At 40.5% G+C, this 19,102-nt stretch overlaps 1 protein-coding gene across 5 annotated transcripts in view; it reads right to left on the bottom strand.

Moving 5' to 3' along the window:
- The window catches only part of syt2a (synaptotagmin IIa), a 172,916-nt gene that overhangs the window by 26,821 nt on the left and 126,993 nt on the right, over window positions 1-19,102 (bottom strand). For all 5 annotated transcript variants that reach the window (XM_039689932.2, XM_039689929.2, XM_039689928.2 and 2 more), the window contains exons 2-3: window positions 6,653-6,874; window positions 3,131-3,291 (exon numbers count right to left, since the gene is read on the bottom strand). In XM_039689932.2, the coding sequence (XP_039545866.1) occupies window positions 3,131-3,291; window positions 6,653-6,848 (357 nt within the window). In that variant the 5' untranslated portion in view covers window positions 6,849-6,874. The remainder of the gene's footprint in view (window positions 1-3,130; window positions 3,292-6,652; window positions 6,875-19,102) is intronic.

The following is a 19,102-nucleotide window of genomic DNA, read 5'->3' as shown; positions in this document are numbered from 1 at the left end:
CTAAACAATTAAAATAAACATTTAAAAAAAAACAACTATCGGTATATAGACATATTTAAAAAAAAAAAAACTATAAAAATACCATAAACATGCAACACAATTACTAAAAACTTTAACTAAATTACTTCAAATATATATTAAAAAAACAAAACCTAATTCAAAATTTGAATAAAATAATAGTATCTCAGTGATAATCAAAATAACACTGTTTTCCATATCATTTTGGTGCTTGGCATTATGATGACCCTCTACTTTTATTGTCTCTTAAAGAACTAAAGTACTTGGACTTTTTGTGTGACATCTCATTTTATGTCATGAGAAAGAACAATGCATTCTCATCCTAGGGCGTCATACAGGTGACGCTTTTGACATTGCGTCTAAATCTGACGAACATGGCACCCTTTAGTGTCAACATAACACGATTCGGTTCTGGGTAGGTTTAGGTCTGGGGTAGTGTTAAGGCCAATTTATACTTCTGCGTCGAGGGTACGCTGTAGGGGTGCTGTACGCACGTAGGCGACGCCGTCGTGAGCATTTATACTTCTGCGTTCAGGTCTTGGTTGCTCTGCAGTACTGCTCCGAAACGCTAGTTGGCGGTGGAGGGTTTTAATGCTCTACTGTGTTTAGATTCCTCACGGCTAGGTTACTACAAGCAATAGCGACTGAAAGAGAGCGGATCATGTTGGAGTTGGAGCATATTGAGGTGGAAAAACAGTTCACTTTAGTGAAATTACTAAAACTGAAAGGCAGAAATGAGAGAAGACGTCAGAGGATAAGGTACGTGTGGAAATCATAGACAGTGGTGGAAATGCGTGAGAAGGTACGTGCGGAAATGCATAGGAGGAAATGCGATGCTACCAAGCCGACCAATCACCGATCTTGCGGTCCGCGTCGTCGCGACGTGTAGTTACATTTTTGAAGAGGTGCGCGTCAGGCGACGGCGAAGGGTATGCGATATGGGACGCGTCTGTGCGTATGCTACGCCGTACCTACTGCGCGCACCCTACGCAGAAGTATAAATTGGCCTTTAGAGTTATGCCTGGTTCAGATTACACAATCTTTTTTTTTGTCTGTTACGATAGTCACTGTAGCCATGTTTCCATCGACACGTTTTTATCCGAATTAAGTGATATCGAATGAAAAATGCCTTATGGAAACAGTAAAATTCGATGAAATTTCATGAAAATCGACTCAAATGAAATACCTTCAGTCTCATCGGATTTTCTCTTGATCGATATACGGCTAATGCGATAAAAGCTGATGGAAACGTTATTTGCCGAATAAATAATGAATTGCGATTTAGTTTTATGCCCTTTCATGGTTGCAACACGTCAGAAGACGAGTTAATTTCCGGCCAGTCTGTTTGCGCACACATGGCGGATGTCAACAAAGACAGATGTAAGTGGACAAAGCAAAAAGATGCTTCAACCAAAGGGTTTCCGTGAACCACGATCTCCCAGTACTGATGGAGCGCTGTCGTTCCCACACCATAGTCACCTCCGCTGTCGTCGGGCATACGTGCATCGTCATCATCATAGCAATGTTTATAGCGTCGCTGTTTTCTTAGGTTAGTTTTGCTTGTTTTTACGTGGCTTGGTTGAATTGTAATGTAGAATGTGGTCTGTTATTTCTAGTTAACAGACTGCGGCGCTGCTAGTAATAACACACCGTTGCCATGGACGCAGTTCAGAGACGGAACAGACTATTTTCTTTAGCAGAAGCAATACACATTTTTAAATCAATAAACTCGTTTTTAAGTCAATATTTTGTGTCAAATTATTTATTTATTTGGTTGATTTATATGTAGGCTAATAAGCAGGATAATATATAGCGAGGCGGTTGTTATAGCGAATACAACCAACAACCGCCTCGCATACATTATCCCATTCATATGTTGCTATCAGCTGGCACATACGCATTATTAGACTTCAACTTGTGAAATATTGATCATTTTTGGTAGCTGGCGCGATCCGTTTTGTCTAACAAAACTTTGTTCGCAAAAGTTTGCTTGAATGTTGTTCGATTCAGTGCGAAAATAAATGGAAACACCTTAAAATGTCTCAAATCAATTCGATATACCAATTTGATCGCAAAACAGCATGTGACGTCATTACGTACAGGTTTTTATTCGCTTTAAAGCCGTTGGATGGAAACACACTTTCACCAGCTTTATCCGCATGAGTTTTTTAACCGAATTTCAGATAATTCGATTGACAAGTGGATGGAAACATGGCTTGTGTCGGATCACGCGATTTTGACTTCTAAAATCTTGTCGTGTCGTGGACAAGACACGTGTCAGACTACACGTTACTTCCTGACCAGTCATCGCATGCCGTGTTTAACAACGCGCGCAATGTCATCGAGAAGGCGAAACTAGTAGCGAGGATTCCTGGATTGCTCGGCATTGCCTTTTCAGCGTGAGAAATACACGGTGTGGCGTGTGAGTGTGTGAACTGGTTGAATTGCGAGTGTCTCACGGCCATTGCGTGAGACTTGAGAACCCTGCTCGAAGAGGACAGTATGGGCTGTCAATCCTCCATAGACAACTTAAGGTAAAATATTGTTTTCTTATATATTTTTACTTTTAGTTTTAACATTAGCACCATCGTCTCTCTTTCGTTTTGTCTTTTTTGAAAGTTGTGTACGGAAAAGCTTGTGGTCCTATTGGTCAACCTCATACGTGACGGAACCGTCGTGGACGACCGTTAAAAAAATTAAACATGCTAGTCTTTTTGTCGTGATGTCGTGAAGCATCGCAGACGCGACGAAGGTACGAGACGATACGATCGAATCTTGCGACTCGGCGTCCGTTGTCGTTTACGAATCCCCACGACACCCTACGTCAAACGGATCGTGCCAAAATCGGGCTAAAATCGTGTAATCTGAACCAGGCATTTGACCACTAGGAGGCGCCTTCTACCCCATATCTATCTGCATATTCTCATGTTGACGCTAAAGGGTGCCATGTGCGTCAGATGTAAACGCAATGTCAAAAGCGTCTCCTATATGACGCCTTGGGGATGAGACCGGGCTAATCAGAATGAGTGAGTACTGTTTAATGATAGAGTTTATCATTTTGGGGTGAACAATCCCTTTAAGGCTAAAGAGCTTTGGTGTCGGGTGGTCGTACCTCTCCTCCCTTCATGTTCTTCATTCCCATCTCTCCCTTCCCTTTCTTTCCCTTCTTGTTTTTTTTCTTCTTAAGGCAGGTCTTTTTAACGATGCAGAAACAGCAGGTGAGAATAAGGACCACAGCTACGATCGCGATGGCGATGATGGCCCAGGGAGGCACTAAAAGTGAGAGAAAGACAGACAATAAGGGGCTGCAAATACAAATCTAGATTTATCAGGGCCATTAAAGCCCTTAATCAATACAGAACAGGGCTGCGTTTCCCAAAAGCATCGTAAGCTTAATCGTTGATCGTATAACCATTGCCACCAATGGTCAATATGATCAACTTAGGCTTGCGATGCTTTTGGGAAACGCAGCCCAGAACCATAACTTAACTTGCCAGCAGCAATCACCCTGCAATATTGAAACATTCAAGTAGTTGTAACTTTAGTCACTCGCTCTAACGTTAATCTAGATAAATGTGCTCTACTATTACGTAGACGCATATCCAAGTGTTTGTTCGGAGCGTGGAAGCTAAAGTATTAGCGCGATTACAGCATGTAAGTGATCGCTCTGGCACCTCTATTTATTCCTGACAACCGCGGAAACAAGTGTACATACTTTGACATTTTTGGTCGTACAGATAAGAGTAATTCGTTGTTTGCATTTTTTTTTAAATATACATACTTTTATTAGTGTAAACTCACAATAACAAACCGTTGTGCTTTTGTAAAATATAGAAAACAAACAGGATGTGATTTCTGCAGTCTCAGTCTCTGTGGACTGGAGCATGTCTCAAAAGTGAACCGAAACTCACTATAGTATAGGCTACTTGCTTCCCTGACATGAGGAAATACGTCTAGAGAAAGCTTGAAATGTCTACTTTTCAACAAAGCAAGAACTGAAACACTCTCTGATTATGTATTTTGTATTAAAGGTTCATTTACTATTTGCCATTTTTTAAGGGGTCAGTACAGTCAACTTCACCTCTGCATCTGACACTGACTCAGAAAACACTAGATTATTAATAAATAAAATGTATTCTTGCTATTTTATACGGACACATTCATAACCTTTTGCCAGTGCTTTACAGCAAGCTTTATGCGTGCTTGAGCTTGGAATAGACTACAATATATATACACACACACACACATATATGTACAGTATATATTAAAGGCTCATTAAGGTTTAGTATTCCCTCCGGTATATATAGAAGTAATTAAAATAATACAAAAGTGTGAATAGTTGACTAATGCCTTAAATGAATGTCTACACGAGTCAACATAAATCTTTAGTCGGGGGCAGCCCTAGTTTCTACAATTGCTATATTGCAGCAAGGGTGTTGTGTTTGTTTATTGCTCAGATGTACTTAGTGGCAGCTAGGGTTTCTCTGAGTGGTCACTAGGGTGTTGTTAGGTGGTTGCTAGGCCATTGCTAGTGTGTTCTAAGTTGGTACTATGCAGTTTATATGTTGTTCCAGATGGTTTCTAGTCCATTGCCTGGTGGTGTCCATTGCCTAGAGTGTTGTGGTTGTTTTCTAGGGTGTTGTTCTGTGGTTTCGAAGTTGTTCCATGGTTACTAGGGCATTGCTAGGGAGTTCTGAGTGGCTGCTCTGCAGTTGCTAGGTAGCTCTGGGTGGTTTCTAGGGTGTTGTGGCCACATTCTACGGCATTGCTAGATGGTTTATAGAATGTTTCTATGGTTGCTAATATTTCTAGTGTATTGAGTGGTTGCTATGCAGTTGTTAGGTTGCTAAATCTAGGCAATATAAACAGTACTTTATTGCCAAGATTTAGCAATTGATTTTGACACAGTCCATTTGTGATGGGACCTGGGAAAACCCGTTAGATGTCGTGCTGAGCCGTTTTCAGGAAGATCAAAAAATAGTTTGAATGTCAGTCTTTTGTTTCCATTTTTTCCCAGTAAATTATTCTTCTATAACATCTTGTCTCTTATCTCTGAAAAAATATTGGAAAAATCCCCTTGTTTTGTGGAGAAAAATAGCGATAGCATGGGTAGCTGAAAATACTCTCTTTCTCTAAAGCGACCATTTCTGACCATTATGCGCCGAGTCGAAGTGCTCCCAATCACTTGCTGTGGTATTCCGCCATACAATATAGTTATCCATTTTACACGCTTAGAAAAGCGCAATAATTTATTTTATATCACAGTCCTAGGTCGAGTTACACTAACTGTATTTAAATAGGGAAAACATAGAGGTGTTTGGTCGCTTCTGTGCTTGGCCTATATTGAATAAACTGGGCTAGTTAAAGGAGAACTCCGGCGAACAATGAACCTTCAGTCTAATAAAACATCGGTACATAGTCAACCGTTCTCTGAGATTTGTTTTCATGATAATCGAATGTAAAGAGTTTTATCTCTAAAAACTGTTTAGTGTATAATGCTAGTAATGGGGGCATTGAGTAAGTAAAAAGAAATCGCTAGTTTATACCACTAACAAGGCTCAAAATAGCCCCACACTCATACAGTAACATAATGAGGCTCCATACATACAAAACGAAGCATTGAGAACTATGTAAGTGTACAGACCGTTTAATAAGAAGATACTTTATGAAGACAGTTCACTTCGCGTATACAGGCAGAAGCCATCTTAAAAAATAGTCTCGATAAGTCGATCCCCGAACGCCGTTCATACAGTTCAGAAGTTCGTTGAACTTCATAGAGTTCAGATCACTCAGCACGACGTTCGTGGTTTGACTTATCGAGACTATTTTTTAAGATGGCTCCTGTCTGTATACACGAAGTGAACTGTCTTCATAAAGTATCTTCTTATTAAACGGTCTGTACACTTACAAAGTTCTCAATGCTTCGTTTTGTATGTATGGAGCCTCATTATGTTACTGTATGAGTGTGGGGCTATTTTGAGCCTTGTTAGTGATATAAACTAGCGATTTATTTTTACTTACTCAATGCCCCCATTACTAGCATTATACACTAAACAGTTTTTAGAGATAAAACTCTTTACATTCGATTATCATGAAAACAAATCTCAGAGAACGGTTGACTATGTACCGATGTTTTATTGGACCAAAGGTTCATTGTTCGCCGGAGTTCTCCTTTAAGTGCGATTAAAGTGTCTCGCGCGCCATAGCGATTGAGTGCACGCACTGAGACAAAAGAGGTATGCATCAACTCATCTTAGTTAAGGGAATAACATAGTTTTATATGAAAAAAACGGTGGAGTATCCCTTTAAAGGACACATTTCCATAATGACCAACACAATCTACCAGTTAGCGTCTGGTTTAAGACATAATTATAATGCTAAAAATAAATTGTCGAGCGCAAAAATGAGGAAATCATTTTGTGTGATTCATTTAAAAACTCTCCTCCCATAAATTTTGCATCTGAAAGGGAAACTCCTTCAAATGCTTATGCAATGTGAGCCGCAAATATGACTGTGTCCTCGCCGTTTCACTGCGTGTCTTTAGTAAATCCTGACAGTAGTTTTTTTAACAGCGAAACCGAAAGAGGGTTTGCGCTGGCACAAGCTGTACAAGCTGATATAGTCATATACTCACGTGGAAGCTTGTCCATCTCATTGAGGAACTTGTTTTTGATGTCACCAAAGACATCGTTCTTGCTGACTGGGCCCTGATTCTCGGTGGAGTTGTCTGCAGGTGTAGAAACAACTGGGGCCATTGTCAGGACGCTGGCACCGGTGGGCTCGGGGGCAACCATGGCCGCAGGTTTCTTCTTTAACAAATTCCACTTCATGCTTGATGGCTACGCCAACAGAAACCCTGATGGAAAAAGAGAAAATCAAGATGAAATGAGTGTGATGAGATGTTTCTGAATCTCTCAACACCTTCGACATCCTCTTTGATGGAAACAGAATGAAACGACTTTAAACATGCACATGCATTTCCAGCATGGACAGTTCCAACGGTCAACATAATATGACATTTCAGATCTCTCGATTATTGAAAAGTACCCAATAATGTGAAAGGTGCTACCTGTCAGTAAGTGGATTTCATCAGTAATAGTGTAGGGAAGGATTGAAAAAATTAACAGTTAGGTTTAGGGTTATAAATATTATCCATTTATTTATTCTAATTAATGCAGGTAATAAAATGCTAATTTATTTAAGCCAACAAACATGAAAAGCCTGGTTTTATGCCCTGAAATAATCCTTTGCTGTTGTTGTTACTTCAAAAGAAAACATTTTTGGAAATAGACTTTTTTTTATATTTTTAAGAATATATATATATATATATATATATATATATATAAACATAGATTGTAATATATTATGTTAAATGCTGTCACTTGGCAGAACAGCTTTCACCTTTTGAAGTTGAAAGTGAAGTAGTTCTAGTTTCTCTCAGAGATAAAAGTATGAAACTGATTTGTATGAGTGCAAACGTGTCTGTTTAAACTGTTTACTTTAATCCTGCCACATAGAAAAGATCAGATTAAAGCGAGAGTTTTATTTTATTTTTTTTTAATTCATGCCTAAACCTACGCTTCCAAGTTCCAGATGACTCAACTGAAACTGGTCCATCCGTGCCGCAAGGAATGGTAAACATAATGAAAGGAGACTTAGCCCTCTGATTTCATTAAAAACACAGAGATATGGGCAAACAAAAAGGATTTCTCATTTCTCAAGCGCCAATTCTCTGCTCCAGTGGTGGAGAGCCTGTCTCTACCCATTGCATTGCCTGAATAATTTAATGAAGCTGACAATTCAGGGGATAAGCCATTTTATTATTCCAGGTCCTATTCCTGCAGTAAGAATGTATGGCAAAATGCGCTATGCTGCAGTTATGCAATCTGACATTGCATAAGTCAAGTGGCCCACAGACAGACTGCAGGAGGAGCAAACAAAAGAGAAGATGCAAAGAAGGATAGAAACCGCCACTGTGAGTCAGAGCCTCTCGAGAACGCCAGTTTGATTAATGCCACTTCAACACCTGCGAATCTCAATGAAAACATCTGACATTCACACTCAAGCAGAAGTTAATTTGTTTTCCTAAAGATTGTCAATTCAATGAAGAAAATACACTTAAAAACAGGCTGTCTACTTAAGCCTGTGTATAAACAGTTATAGAATCAAAAATATGTTTGAATAATTTAAGAAGCAGTTACTGTTTTAAACATAAACCTCTAAAAATGTTGCTAAGCCTAAAATAAGAAATATATATATTGCAGAAATGTTTAAATTATGTAGAATGAAAATTAAATTATTTAGATGCTATTCTATTTGCTTTGAAGCCATTTTTACTCAGAAATAGCAACGAAGAAACAGCAAGTAACAGACTGAATTAATAGTAGACAGACTGAAATAGTATTTTCTTCTAAAACATACTGAGTTATCAGAACAATAACCCCTGCCTCTGAATTGATACAAGAAGAATATGCGGTATGAAGTTGTCGTATCTGACATATTTAAACAATTTCTGAATTCGGAACCGCATACTAGTATACTGCTGGTACTACTTTTACAATATCTTTCTATGACAAAAATAGGAGAAGTAGAATGTGACTCTGAAATCACCCCATGTCTCAGAGCCTGGATCAGTTTCAAGATTTAACAAATACTGACAAATAATGCACTTGTTTGAACAGCTTGCAACCAGCCCACAGCTGTCCAATTATATGATATTACTAATTCAAAGTGGAAAGGAAGAGACCTGTGATTTACGGAAATTGGCCGATTAAACGATCCCAAGGTAATTTCAACTGGGTTACAGTAAAATGATGGAAATGCTCAACATGGAAAATGATAGATAAATTGTAGCTATTTGGGAAGATGGGAAGTTAATAAACAAAGCAGTTACAACTCAGGAGAAATACAATATCATTTATTTAGGGTGTGGTTCGAGAATTGCGAACCCAAGTGCAGTTTATTTACAGCGAAAATCCAAGAACATCGATCAAACCATAAACAAAATCCAAACCATGACCAAGAACTTGATGTGACATTGAACAGACCTGGAGAATGGAAACATAGAGCAGAAACTTTTTTGAATTCACAACAACTAAGGCAAGGGCGTAAAGTGGTCATATACTAATGAGAATTTTTAATTAAAGTATATTACAAGCTTTTTATTTAGACCCTAAAGAATCATATTAAATTGTATAAAAATGGCATTATATGACCCCTTTAAATACACGATACTGGGGAACATATCTATGACAACCAATGAGAATATGAAACATGCGACAAAGGAATATATTAAAACAAGACACCTGTCACAAATTAGCTCAAGGGAAATATGAATAATTAATTATAACTCATAGTTAATTATAAATATTTGGATCAGTTAATAGAATTGACTTGATGTAGCAGAATTAATGTTACAATCAATTAAATGAGCCTGTTCATCCAGTGAACACTCATCTATCAACTCCAATCTCTTTATCCTTTGAGTTTTTCTTTGAGTTTTCCACATAGAGACGACACCATTGTCAAAACTCCATTCACATGGATCCACAAAAACGACTAAAACGCTGTATTCTGCTGTCAGGCCATTAGATGGCGATGAAACACTATAGAGTGAACACATAATATTAGTGATCGATCGATATATCGGCCGGCTGATAACTCAACTTTTTTTGTTTTACGTCATGTTTTCAATATTTGTTGAATATTGTTCCCATTCAGGGAACTTCAAGCTGCGTGTAACCGCTATGGGAACGCGCCTGCGTGAGTGCGTCATGAAGCACGTATGAAATCAGTCCAATGGCGAGACGTCATAGGCGGGGTGACGTATCGACCAGGAAACTATAAAGCACCCCAAAAACACAAGTCTTCAGCAAGCGCTCTGTGTGTGAAATATATCAGTCTGTGTCTTAAAGTGTTTTTGTCTGTCCTTAGTTTCATCTAGGCAGGAGTTTTTTCACATATAAAAAAAACTATAAGAGACGAATATATATTATGGCGAGCGAACAGCATTTCAGAAAGCGTGTTCCTCCCTGCCCTCGTTATATCACGGGTGGGGATACACATGATCTGTGTGTTGTTTAGGGTTGGGTATCGGTTGGGATTTATCCGATACCAGTACCTACTCTGTATTTTTTAAACGGTTCCGGTGCCTAAACGGTCCTTGAAACGGTACTTAAGAAAACGAAACCGCACACACTTTTGTCAAAAAAATAATAATACCCCTTTATTTACAGGGCCAAACTGGACACAATATTAACTTACAATATAAATACAAGTAACATATGGTAATAATAAATAAACCAATATAAAATAAAAGTTCATATTTACATAATATCAAATAAAACAATATTATATTAAACTATGTAATTATACTGGAGATTAATAGAGATTACTGCCAGGGTAATATAATATCGACATGGCAGGTTTCCATGTTTTGTCTGCTTTAACTAGTAATGTAGGCTAAGTTATCCTGTCATTTACTAGTTAAGCTCTTAGCCAGTTTGATATTTCGTTCCAACTGCGTCTTATACGCAGCTTTGAGTATATGAAAGAGAACGTCTCTGTGTTCTCTGAATAGGGAACGAGACGCTGCGTTCGCTGCCAAATATCTCGCGCTGCCGACAAGTTTCCTTTTTCGGCAGAGAACTCTGAGGAGCAGATGATGCGCGCGCTAATATAATATGACGACGTGAGCGTCAACGCGGCGCGAATGGTCGGTGATTCTTCTATATCCATAGACAATTGTTATTCTGACGAGTAATTTTACATGTGAAATGCAGCCAAACATTTTACGTGTGCATTTCACGTGTGTTTAATCTCCTCGCTATCAGCAGACGTTCGGGGAGTCTCCCCCATATTGATAACGGCTCCCGGATGATCGCAAATTAGTTCAGATCTCTCGGAATCTAGAGCGAGCGAGCAAGAGCGCGCGTGCAAGACAGATCAGATAGTGCTTCAATTAACCATATTGTGCTCGCACGTCGGAGAGGGAGACAGCGAGAGACTGCGTGTGTGCGCCTCATGCCACAGACTCAGGCATCGAAATCAGGCACTGAAAAGTTAATTCTAATTCGGTCTCGTTACTACCGTTTACGTCAGAACCGGTTCACTTATTCGTCACTTCAATCTCCCGCTAGTGAGGAGCTTATGGAGATGATCACTCGAGGTGTAGAGAAACTTAGTATTGAGTGGCCAGTTGAAAGACAGGAGTCTCGCGCTAGAAGCAAATTAGATGAGAGATTTTTGCCCTCGCGAGCTGCACCTCCACGCCGGTGTCTCCCGTTCTTTCTGGATCTCCACACTGAGGTGGCGAAATCATGGAATAGATCGGTGTCAGCCAGAATTTTTACACAACAGACATCTATGTATTTAAGCATTTCTGGTGCAAAAGATCATGGTTATGGGGCGATGCCTAAAGCTGAGGAGATTTCAGCGAGTCATCTTTCTTCAGATACGGCGTCGTCTTTTAAATCACCGGCGTTGCCCACTAAGCCATTGAGAAATACTTCGGCTTACTTGGCGGCAGGTCAAGCAGCAGCATGCTTACATACTATGTCCATTATTCAAGCAGACCTTTTGAAAGACATCAGTGAAGGGGATGAAATAGGTGCTGATGTCATCAGAGAATTAAGACAGGCAGCTGATCTCTCTCTCCGTGCCACCAAGGAGACCGCCAGGGCTGTTGGCCCTTCTATGGCAGCTATGGAGGCTACGGAGAGGCACCTTTGGTTGAATTTATCTGATATGAAAGATAAAGATAAATCGTTCCTTCTTGACGCCCCGCTTTCGACCGCTGGTCTTTTTGATGACTCTGTAAACTCTGTCATGAAAAATTTCAAGAAGAAAAAAAGCAGAATTTCTCAAATTTCTCAAAAAATTTCTCCCCCTCCATGTTTGCTCCTCTCACAGGGCGCAGCAAAAGTGGAGTGTCGCGTCTCGCGCTCCTCCTCAGCAAAACTGGGGCGAGACGCGGCGCTCCCAGGCGAAGTCTTCCAAGGGCAAGACCGATCTGAGGACGGTCAATGTCGCGAGGAAGGCTTCATCGAAGAAGAAGCCCTGATGCCAAACGTGTCAGGGTGCTGAGGGTGGTCCCCATCAGGAGAGGAAGGTGTTCGCCGCAGCACACGGCGCCCGTCCTCTCTCGATGCCCTCAGGGGCCCGTTCTGCCAACCCCGCCTGCGTGTTGGGGTGCAGACGGTCCCAGCGAGCGTTTTCCCGAGGGATGCTCGCTCGCTCTGAGGAGCTATGTAGAGGTCTCAGGCCAGTTGTTACCTGTCGGTGCGCCGTTACAGGGCACTGTGTCTGTCACTCAAAATATTCCAGAGGCCAGTCTCGTGAGACTGGTACCCTTAGTAGAATTTTTGTCGGAATGGAAAAGTCTTCCAACTGTATCTCAATGGGTCCTGCAGACTATCAAGTACGGGTACGCGATCCAGTTCAGGTCACGCCCACCTCGCTTTCGGGGGATTTTAGGGAAGCTCAAATTCAAAATGCTCACTCTCAAGCAGATCGTGTCACAAATCAGGTCCGAGGACTGGTTTGTCACGATAGATCTAAAAGACGCATACTTCCACATTTCCATCCCTCCACAACACAGGAAGTTTCTGAGGTTTGCTTTCGGGGGCGAAGCATACCAATATCGGGTTCTTCCGTTCGGCCTAGCACTGTCTCCCCTGAACTTTTACGAAATGTATGGATGCAGCTCTGGCTTCAGGGCATCCGCATTTTAAACTGTATCGACGATTGGTTGATTCTGGCTCAATCGGAACAGCATGTGGCTCGGCATCGAGATGTCCTTCTCGCCCATATCAAAAAGCTGGGGTTGAGGCTCAACGCCAAGAAGAGTGTGCTTTCTCCAGTACAGAGGACCACTTTTCTGGGTGTGGTTTGGGATTTGACGACGATGCAGGCACGTCTATCGCCTGCTCCTATAGCTTCGATATTCGCAGCCATCAAACAGGCAAAGCTAGGCCAGTCACTCACTGTAAAAGAATATCAGAGAATTCTGGGTCTGATGGCAGCAGTGTCCAACGTTATACCTTGCGGCCTGCTGTACATGAGACCACTGCAGTGGTGGTTCAGGTCCAAGGGGTTCTCCCCGAGGGGAAACCCGCTCCGCAAAATCAGGGTCACGCGACAGTGTCTCCGTGCCCTGGCTATGTGGAAAGAACCTTGGTTCCTGTCTCTGGGACCTGTGTTGGGAGCTCCGTGTCGTGTGACTCTAACGACGGACGCCTCTCTCACAGGCTGGGGGACGATCAGCCGGGGTTGCTCGGCACGGGGTCTGTGGCAGGACCATTATCTTCATTTGCATATAAATTGCCTAAAAATTATGGCAGTGATTTTAGGCTCTGAAACACTTCCTTCCAGACCTGAGAGGTCTTGTCCAGTCAGACAACACATCGGTGGTCTCTTATATAAACCATCAGGGGGGGTCTGCGCTCACGCCCATTATACAAGCTGGCTTGCCAGATCCTCATGTGGTCCCAGGGGAAGCTTCTTTCTGTAAGGGTGATTTATATCCCAGGGTATTAAAAATTAAGGAGCAGACATCCTGTCGAGGCAGGGGCCGAGGCCCGGGGAGTGGATACTCCATCCCAAGGCGGTGGAGCTCCTTTGGAAACATTTCGGTCGTGCCGAGGTAGACCTGTTTGCATCCAGGGAAACATCACACTGTCCACTGTGGTTTTCCCTAAGTCCACCAGCCCCTCTGGGGTTGGACGCGATGGTACAGGAGTGGCCAAGGTCACCCCTGTACACTTTCCCCCCGATTGCTCTGCTCCCAGGAGTTCTGGAGAGGATTCACCGGGACGGGGTCAGTCTTTTGCTAGTAGCCCCGTATTGGCCGGCCGGAGTTTGGTTTGCGGACCTAATTTCTCTCCTCGACGGCTCTCCTCTGGAGATTCCGATCAGGAGGGACCTTCTATCTCAGGCGAGCGGGTCAATACTTCACCCCCGCCCAGATCTATGGAGGTTGTGGGCTTGGCCTCTAAGGGGGCCCAGCTCATAGAATCTGGTCTCTCGACTGAGGTCGTGGAGACCATCCTCCACTCCAGAGCTCCGGCCACAAGGAAATTATATGCCTTGAGGTGGAAAATGTTCACCTCTTAATGAGGAGAACACCAGTTGGACCCAGTTAACTGCCCGGTGTCGGAAGTGCTGGAATTCCACCAGGAGCGTTTCTCTACAGGGTTATCCCACTCCACACTGAAGGTGTGTGTGGCGGCCTTATCTGCTTACCACGTCCCTTTGAGTGGAGCCTCTCTCAGGAGACACCCACTTGTGACTCGCTTCCTTCGTGGCACCTTGAGGCTGAGGCCAGCAGTTCTATAATGAAGTCCAATAATAACTATAATGATTACGATAAAGTTTTAAATTGATAATTGTCAAAGAATAGCCGAGTCCACACCAGAAATATAATAACAGCACAGAATGATATTGTTAGAACCACTTTCAGAACAATTTTTTTTCCAGCTGATGAATGATAAAAACATTGACAGCCAATCAGAATCCATCCTGTTTTAAAGAGCTCTATCATTTAAAGGAGTAGTTCACTTAAAAAAAAATATATATGTAAAATTGCTGATAATTTACTCATCTCCATGTCATCCAAGATGTCCAGTCTTTCTTTTTTCAGTCGAAAAGAAATTAAGGTTTTTGATGAAAACATTCCAGGATTTTCTCCATATAATGAACTTCAATGGGAACCAAACAGTTCAAGGGCCAAATGACAGTTTCACTGCAGCTTCAAAGGGCTTTAAACAACACCAGACAATGAATAAGGGTCTTATCAAGTGAAACGATCGGTCGTTTAAAAAAAGAATAAAAAAGTTTAAGTTTTATAAGCTCAAATGCTCACCTTGCTCTGTTCTGTGATGAGTGTTCGTGACTCTTCTATTCAAACTCATTCATCAAAATGAACAAATCTTTTTTCGAGTCATAACTCGAAGGGTCCTAGATAAGACCCCTATTCATCGTCTGGTGTCGTTTAAAGCCCTTTGAAGGTGCACTGAAACTCTCATTTGGACCTTGAACCGTTTGGTTCCCAATGAAGTCCATTATATGGAGAAAATCCTGGAATGTTTTCATCAAAAACCTTAATTTCTTTTCGACTAAAGAAAGAAAGAAAGATGTGGACATCTTTGATGACATGGGGGTGAGTAAATTATCAGCCAAGTTTTTTTTTTTTTTTTAAAGTGAACTACTCTTTTAAAGTGGCAGACAAGCCTTTATAAAAAAAAAAGAAAGATACTGTGCGTTGGTGTTGATGCAGATCTAATAGTTAACATTGTATTAATAGTTATCATTCTTGATGTGGCCTCAACACCTTCAAAAACAGGCCATTATGTTAGGATGTCAGCAAAACAATGTCAGCAAGACACATAATGACAAGCCTGCAATGCTCATGCAATTACAATAAAAGTTATTTAGATGATTACAGAGCATATGAGGCTGATATAATAACTCATTGTCTAAATCAGACCATAATGAAAATGTGATGCAATGTTTGCCGTTTCCTCCACTTGCCTTTTTTCTTGAGTGTCTTGAGTGTGTTTAACATGGTGATATGATCACTGGACTCAGTGAGATTGAGATCCATCCCCCTGTTTGTATAGAGGAAGATAGAGATGTGCGAGAAGCTTGTGTCCGTGCCTCTCCTCTGGGGTGACTGCATACACTCAGAGGACAAGAGACACTTTGCTTTTTATGGGACCCATTATCTTCACTGCACTCTCACTGATTTTACAGCTCTCTGAGATACTCCTGCTGTTTTATCTGTGTGACTGCCAGAGTACATATTGTAAATACAACAGAACAAATAAACAGACACAAATACAATAGAAGTCTGGCTCAGATAAAGAAGTCTGCTCTGAGTGGATAAGATGTTTAGAAATAATCAGATGTAATCAGCAAAATGGATGTCTATTTTGTCCATCTCGTTTGCCAACAAACTCACTGGATTTGAAACATTTGACTTTCTCAAAGTTTTAGTGAGCACAAAAAACTGGTTCAGGAGTGATCTAGGAAGAGAAGAAGCAGAAATGGACCTGCTCCAAAGGACTCTTTTGGCAGACCAAATCAAACCTTTGGAGATGCGTCTAGATATGACTGTTGAATTCCATAATGATAATTGCTTCAAGGCATCTGCCCAACTTCTCTTGTACAGTGTGGGAGGACATTCTCTATGCAATCTACAAATCAACACTTTTTATTCACTGTACATGTGCTATTGCTTCTTAAAGACGCTAATTGCCCATGGTGATCCATTTTATGACACTGAAGTTTGCATATTGACTTCATGAAGTCTTTGAGGGAAATCATCGTATTTTTGAGAACATAAAAAAGAAGAAAAAAAGAAAGAGAACAAAGAAATAATGAAATGTTACTTTAAAAATAAAGCTCATTGGACATTTTCTTTAGCAGTGGACACTAATTTCACGATAATTAAACCTATTTCACTCCTTTCCCCAATCTCATTATTGTAATGCAAAAACATCATTCTTATTATAAAACAAAAGCAATGCATAAAAATGTAAACTGTGAAGTTGCATAGTTTTGAATTAGTTAATTAAAATTATAGAATGGGAGTAATTGTACTGTTATATAAAAAAAATCTGTATTACAGTAATGATAATCTAATGAGAATCACATCTGTGAATAATGGGAAACAAAAGATATTAACATCTGGAATATGTATGATCAGTTAAAAGTGTATACACACAATTAAGCACATTTCATATACTGCTACAATGTCGAAATAAATCTTTCTGGTCCTATATACAGGCTTTATTTTTTTCTTTTGTCCTTGGTGACTTTTCATTTTTTGTAAGATTACTGGCTTTATTGTTGTTAAAAACATGCACAATTCAATAAAAGCAGACTAATAAACCAATTATGACACAACTATTACTAATAAATCAAATGATCACTGTAAGTCCTCTATTATGCAGTAAATGGTCTTACTCAAACTGAGGTAAACGTATTTGTGATAGCGCACTTCTGGCAACACAAAAGCTATATGACCTGCCAAACATTTGGCTGAACAGAAACTAAAGAGAGAGTGGGTAGTCTCTACAGAATTAGAGCTCACAGTTATGGCATGGTGCATGATATTGCACAAAACAACAAAATAATATTTGAAACATTGTTTTGTGTCCTTGTATTTAGATAAAAAGGACCTTGAATACAATTTGACATTGTGTCCTGATTTGATTTTTAGGATTTCCAAAACACAGCAATGTTACAGCAATTTGATTAGTTCCTTCAATCTTGCAGTTATGTTTGCATAACAATGCTTGTATGTGCCAGTGTGACATCATTAAATATTAGACAAGCTTCCCTTTTACTGACAGGATCAGTTACCGGGGGAAAGATGGCTTCTCATAGAGAATGAACAAGTTTTCTCATTATCAACATAATTTCATCTGTATTCTGAATAACACCCGTGGAGGATTGATTACAAGATTAACCTTTCTGCTCCCTCGAAACAACAGCTAATTAATATCTTAATATTATAAAATGCACATACATGTGTTGCTGAAAAAGTATGGAACACTTACATACTGTACACACACACACACACACACACACACACACACACAGACATATATACATATATATATATATATATATATATATATATATATATATATATATATGATCAAATATTAACTCTTTTCAGTTAATATATTTTAAAGAAAGTAAAACTGGAGCGTTCATCTTTATTAACACACTCTAAGACCCCGTTTACACCTGGTATTAAAATGCGATCTGTATCCAGATAAGTTATCCGGATAATAAGTACTGATTCCATTTACACCTGGCCACATAAATGTGTTTTTGCAAAAACGGATATAAATCCGATCTTCACCTCCTGCGTTATATGCAGATTTATTGGATTGCACGCCACCAAAAGCAACAGATCTGAGCGGCATTTTGTTGATCATCAGCTAATTTCAAAATCAGAGACATCAATAAGAGAGAGTGGCAACAGGCCTGGTAAGATAATTTCGTTTCTTTACTTGAAGATGTGTTAACTGCGTCTGTGACTTACTTTCACTTATATTTGCGATGTTTGCACGTTGAATAGACGCTCAGCTGCTCATCTGCGGTGATGCGTGTCGCGTGTCGCATCTGACTAGGCTATAACATGACGTATAGCCTATATAACACGCTCTCACTCGTTTATTTTTTAGCATTTTTGGGAGGAGTAAAATATACATATGTGGTTTCAACAACCAGATTGCGTTTACACCTAGTAAAGATCCGGACACAATGCGAGCCAGACTACCTCCAGATGTGGTCAGGCAGATCCGATCACGATCCGATCACAACGCGTTTACACCTTGCATTAACATGCGTTTTTTATTATCCGGATAACTTATCTGGATACAGATCGCATTTTAATACCAGGTGTAAACGGGGTCTAAAAGTAACAAATCACTCTAAAAAAAAAAACACACACAAACATAAACTCGCCTAAAGGATCAGGAACACCTGTTCAATTTCTCATTAATGCAATTATCTAATCAGCCAATCACATGGCAGTTGCTTCAATGCATTTAGGGGTGTGGTCCTGGTCAAGACAATCTCCTGAACTCCAAACTGAATGTCAGAATGGGAAAGAAAGGTGATTTAAGCAATTTTGAGCGTGGCATGGTTGTTGGTGCCAGAAGGGCCGCTCAGTTAGTGGGATTTTCACACACAACTATTTCTAGGGTTTACAAAGAATGGCATGAAAAGGGAAAAACATCCAGTATGCGGCAGTCCTGTGGGCGAAAATGTCTTGTTGATGCTAGAGATCAGAGGACAATGGACCGACTGATTCAAGCTGATGGAAGAGCAACTTTGACTAAAATAAACAATCGTTACAACCGAGGTATGCAGCAAAGCATTTGTGAAGCCACAACACACACAACCTTGAGGCGGATGGGCTACAACAGCAGAAGACCCCACTGGGTACCACTCATCTACAAATAGGAAAAAGAGGCTACAGTTTGCAAGAGCTCACCAAAATTGGATAGTTGACTGGAAAAATGTTGCCTGGTCTGATGAGTCTCGATTTCTGTTGAGACATTCAGAT

This window comes from Pimephales promelas, chromosome 20, assembly GCF_988280905.1.
Source record: "Pimephales promelas chromosome 20, fPimPro1.hap1.1, whole genome shotgun sequence".
NCBI classification, from domain to species: Eukaryota; Metazoa; Chordata; class Actinopteri; order Cypriniformes; family Leuciscidae; genus Pimephales; species Pimephales promelas.
This window is presented reverse-complemented; position numbering and strand designations above follow the sequence as displayed.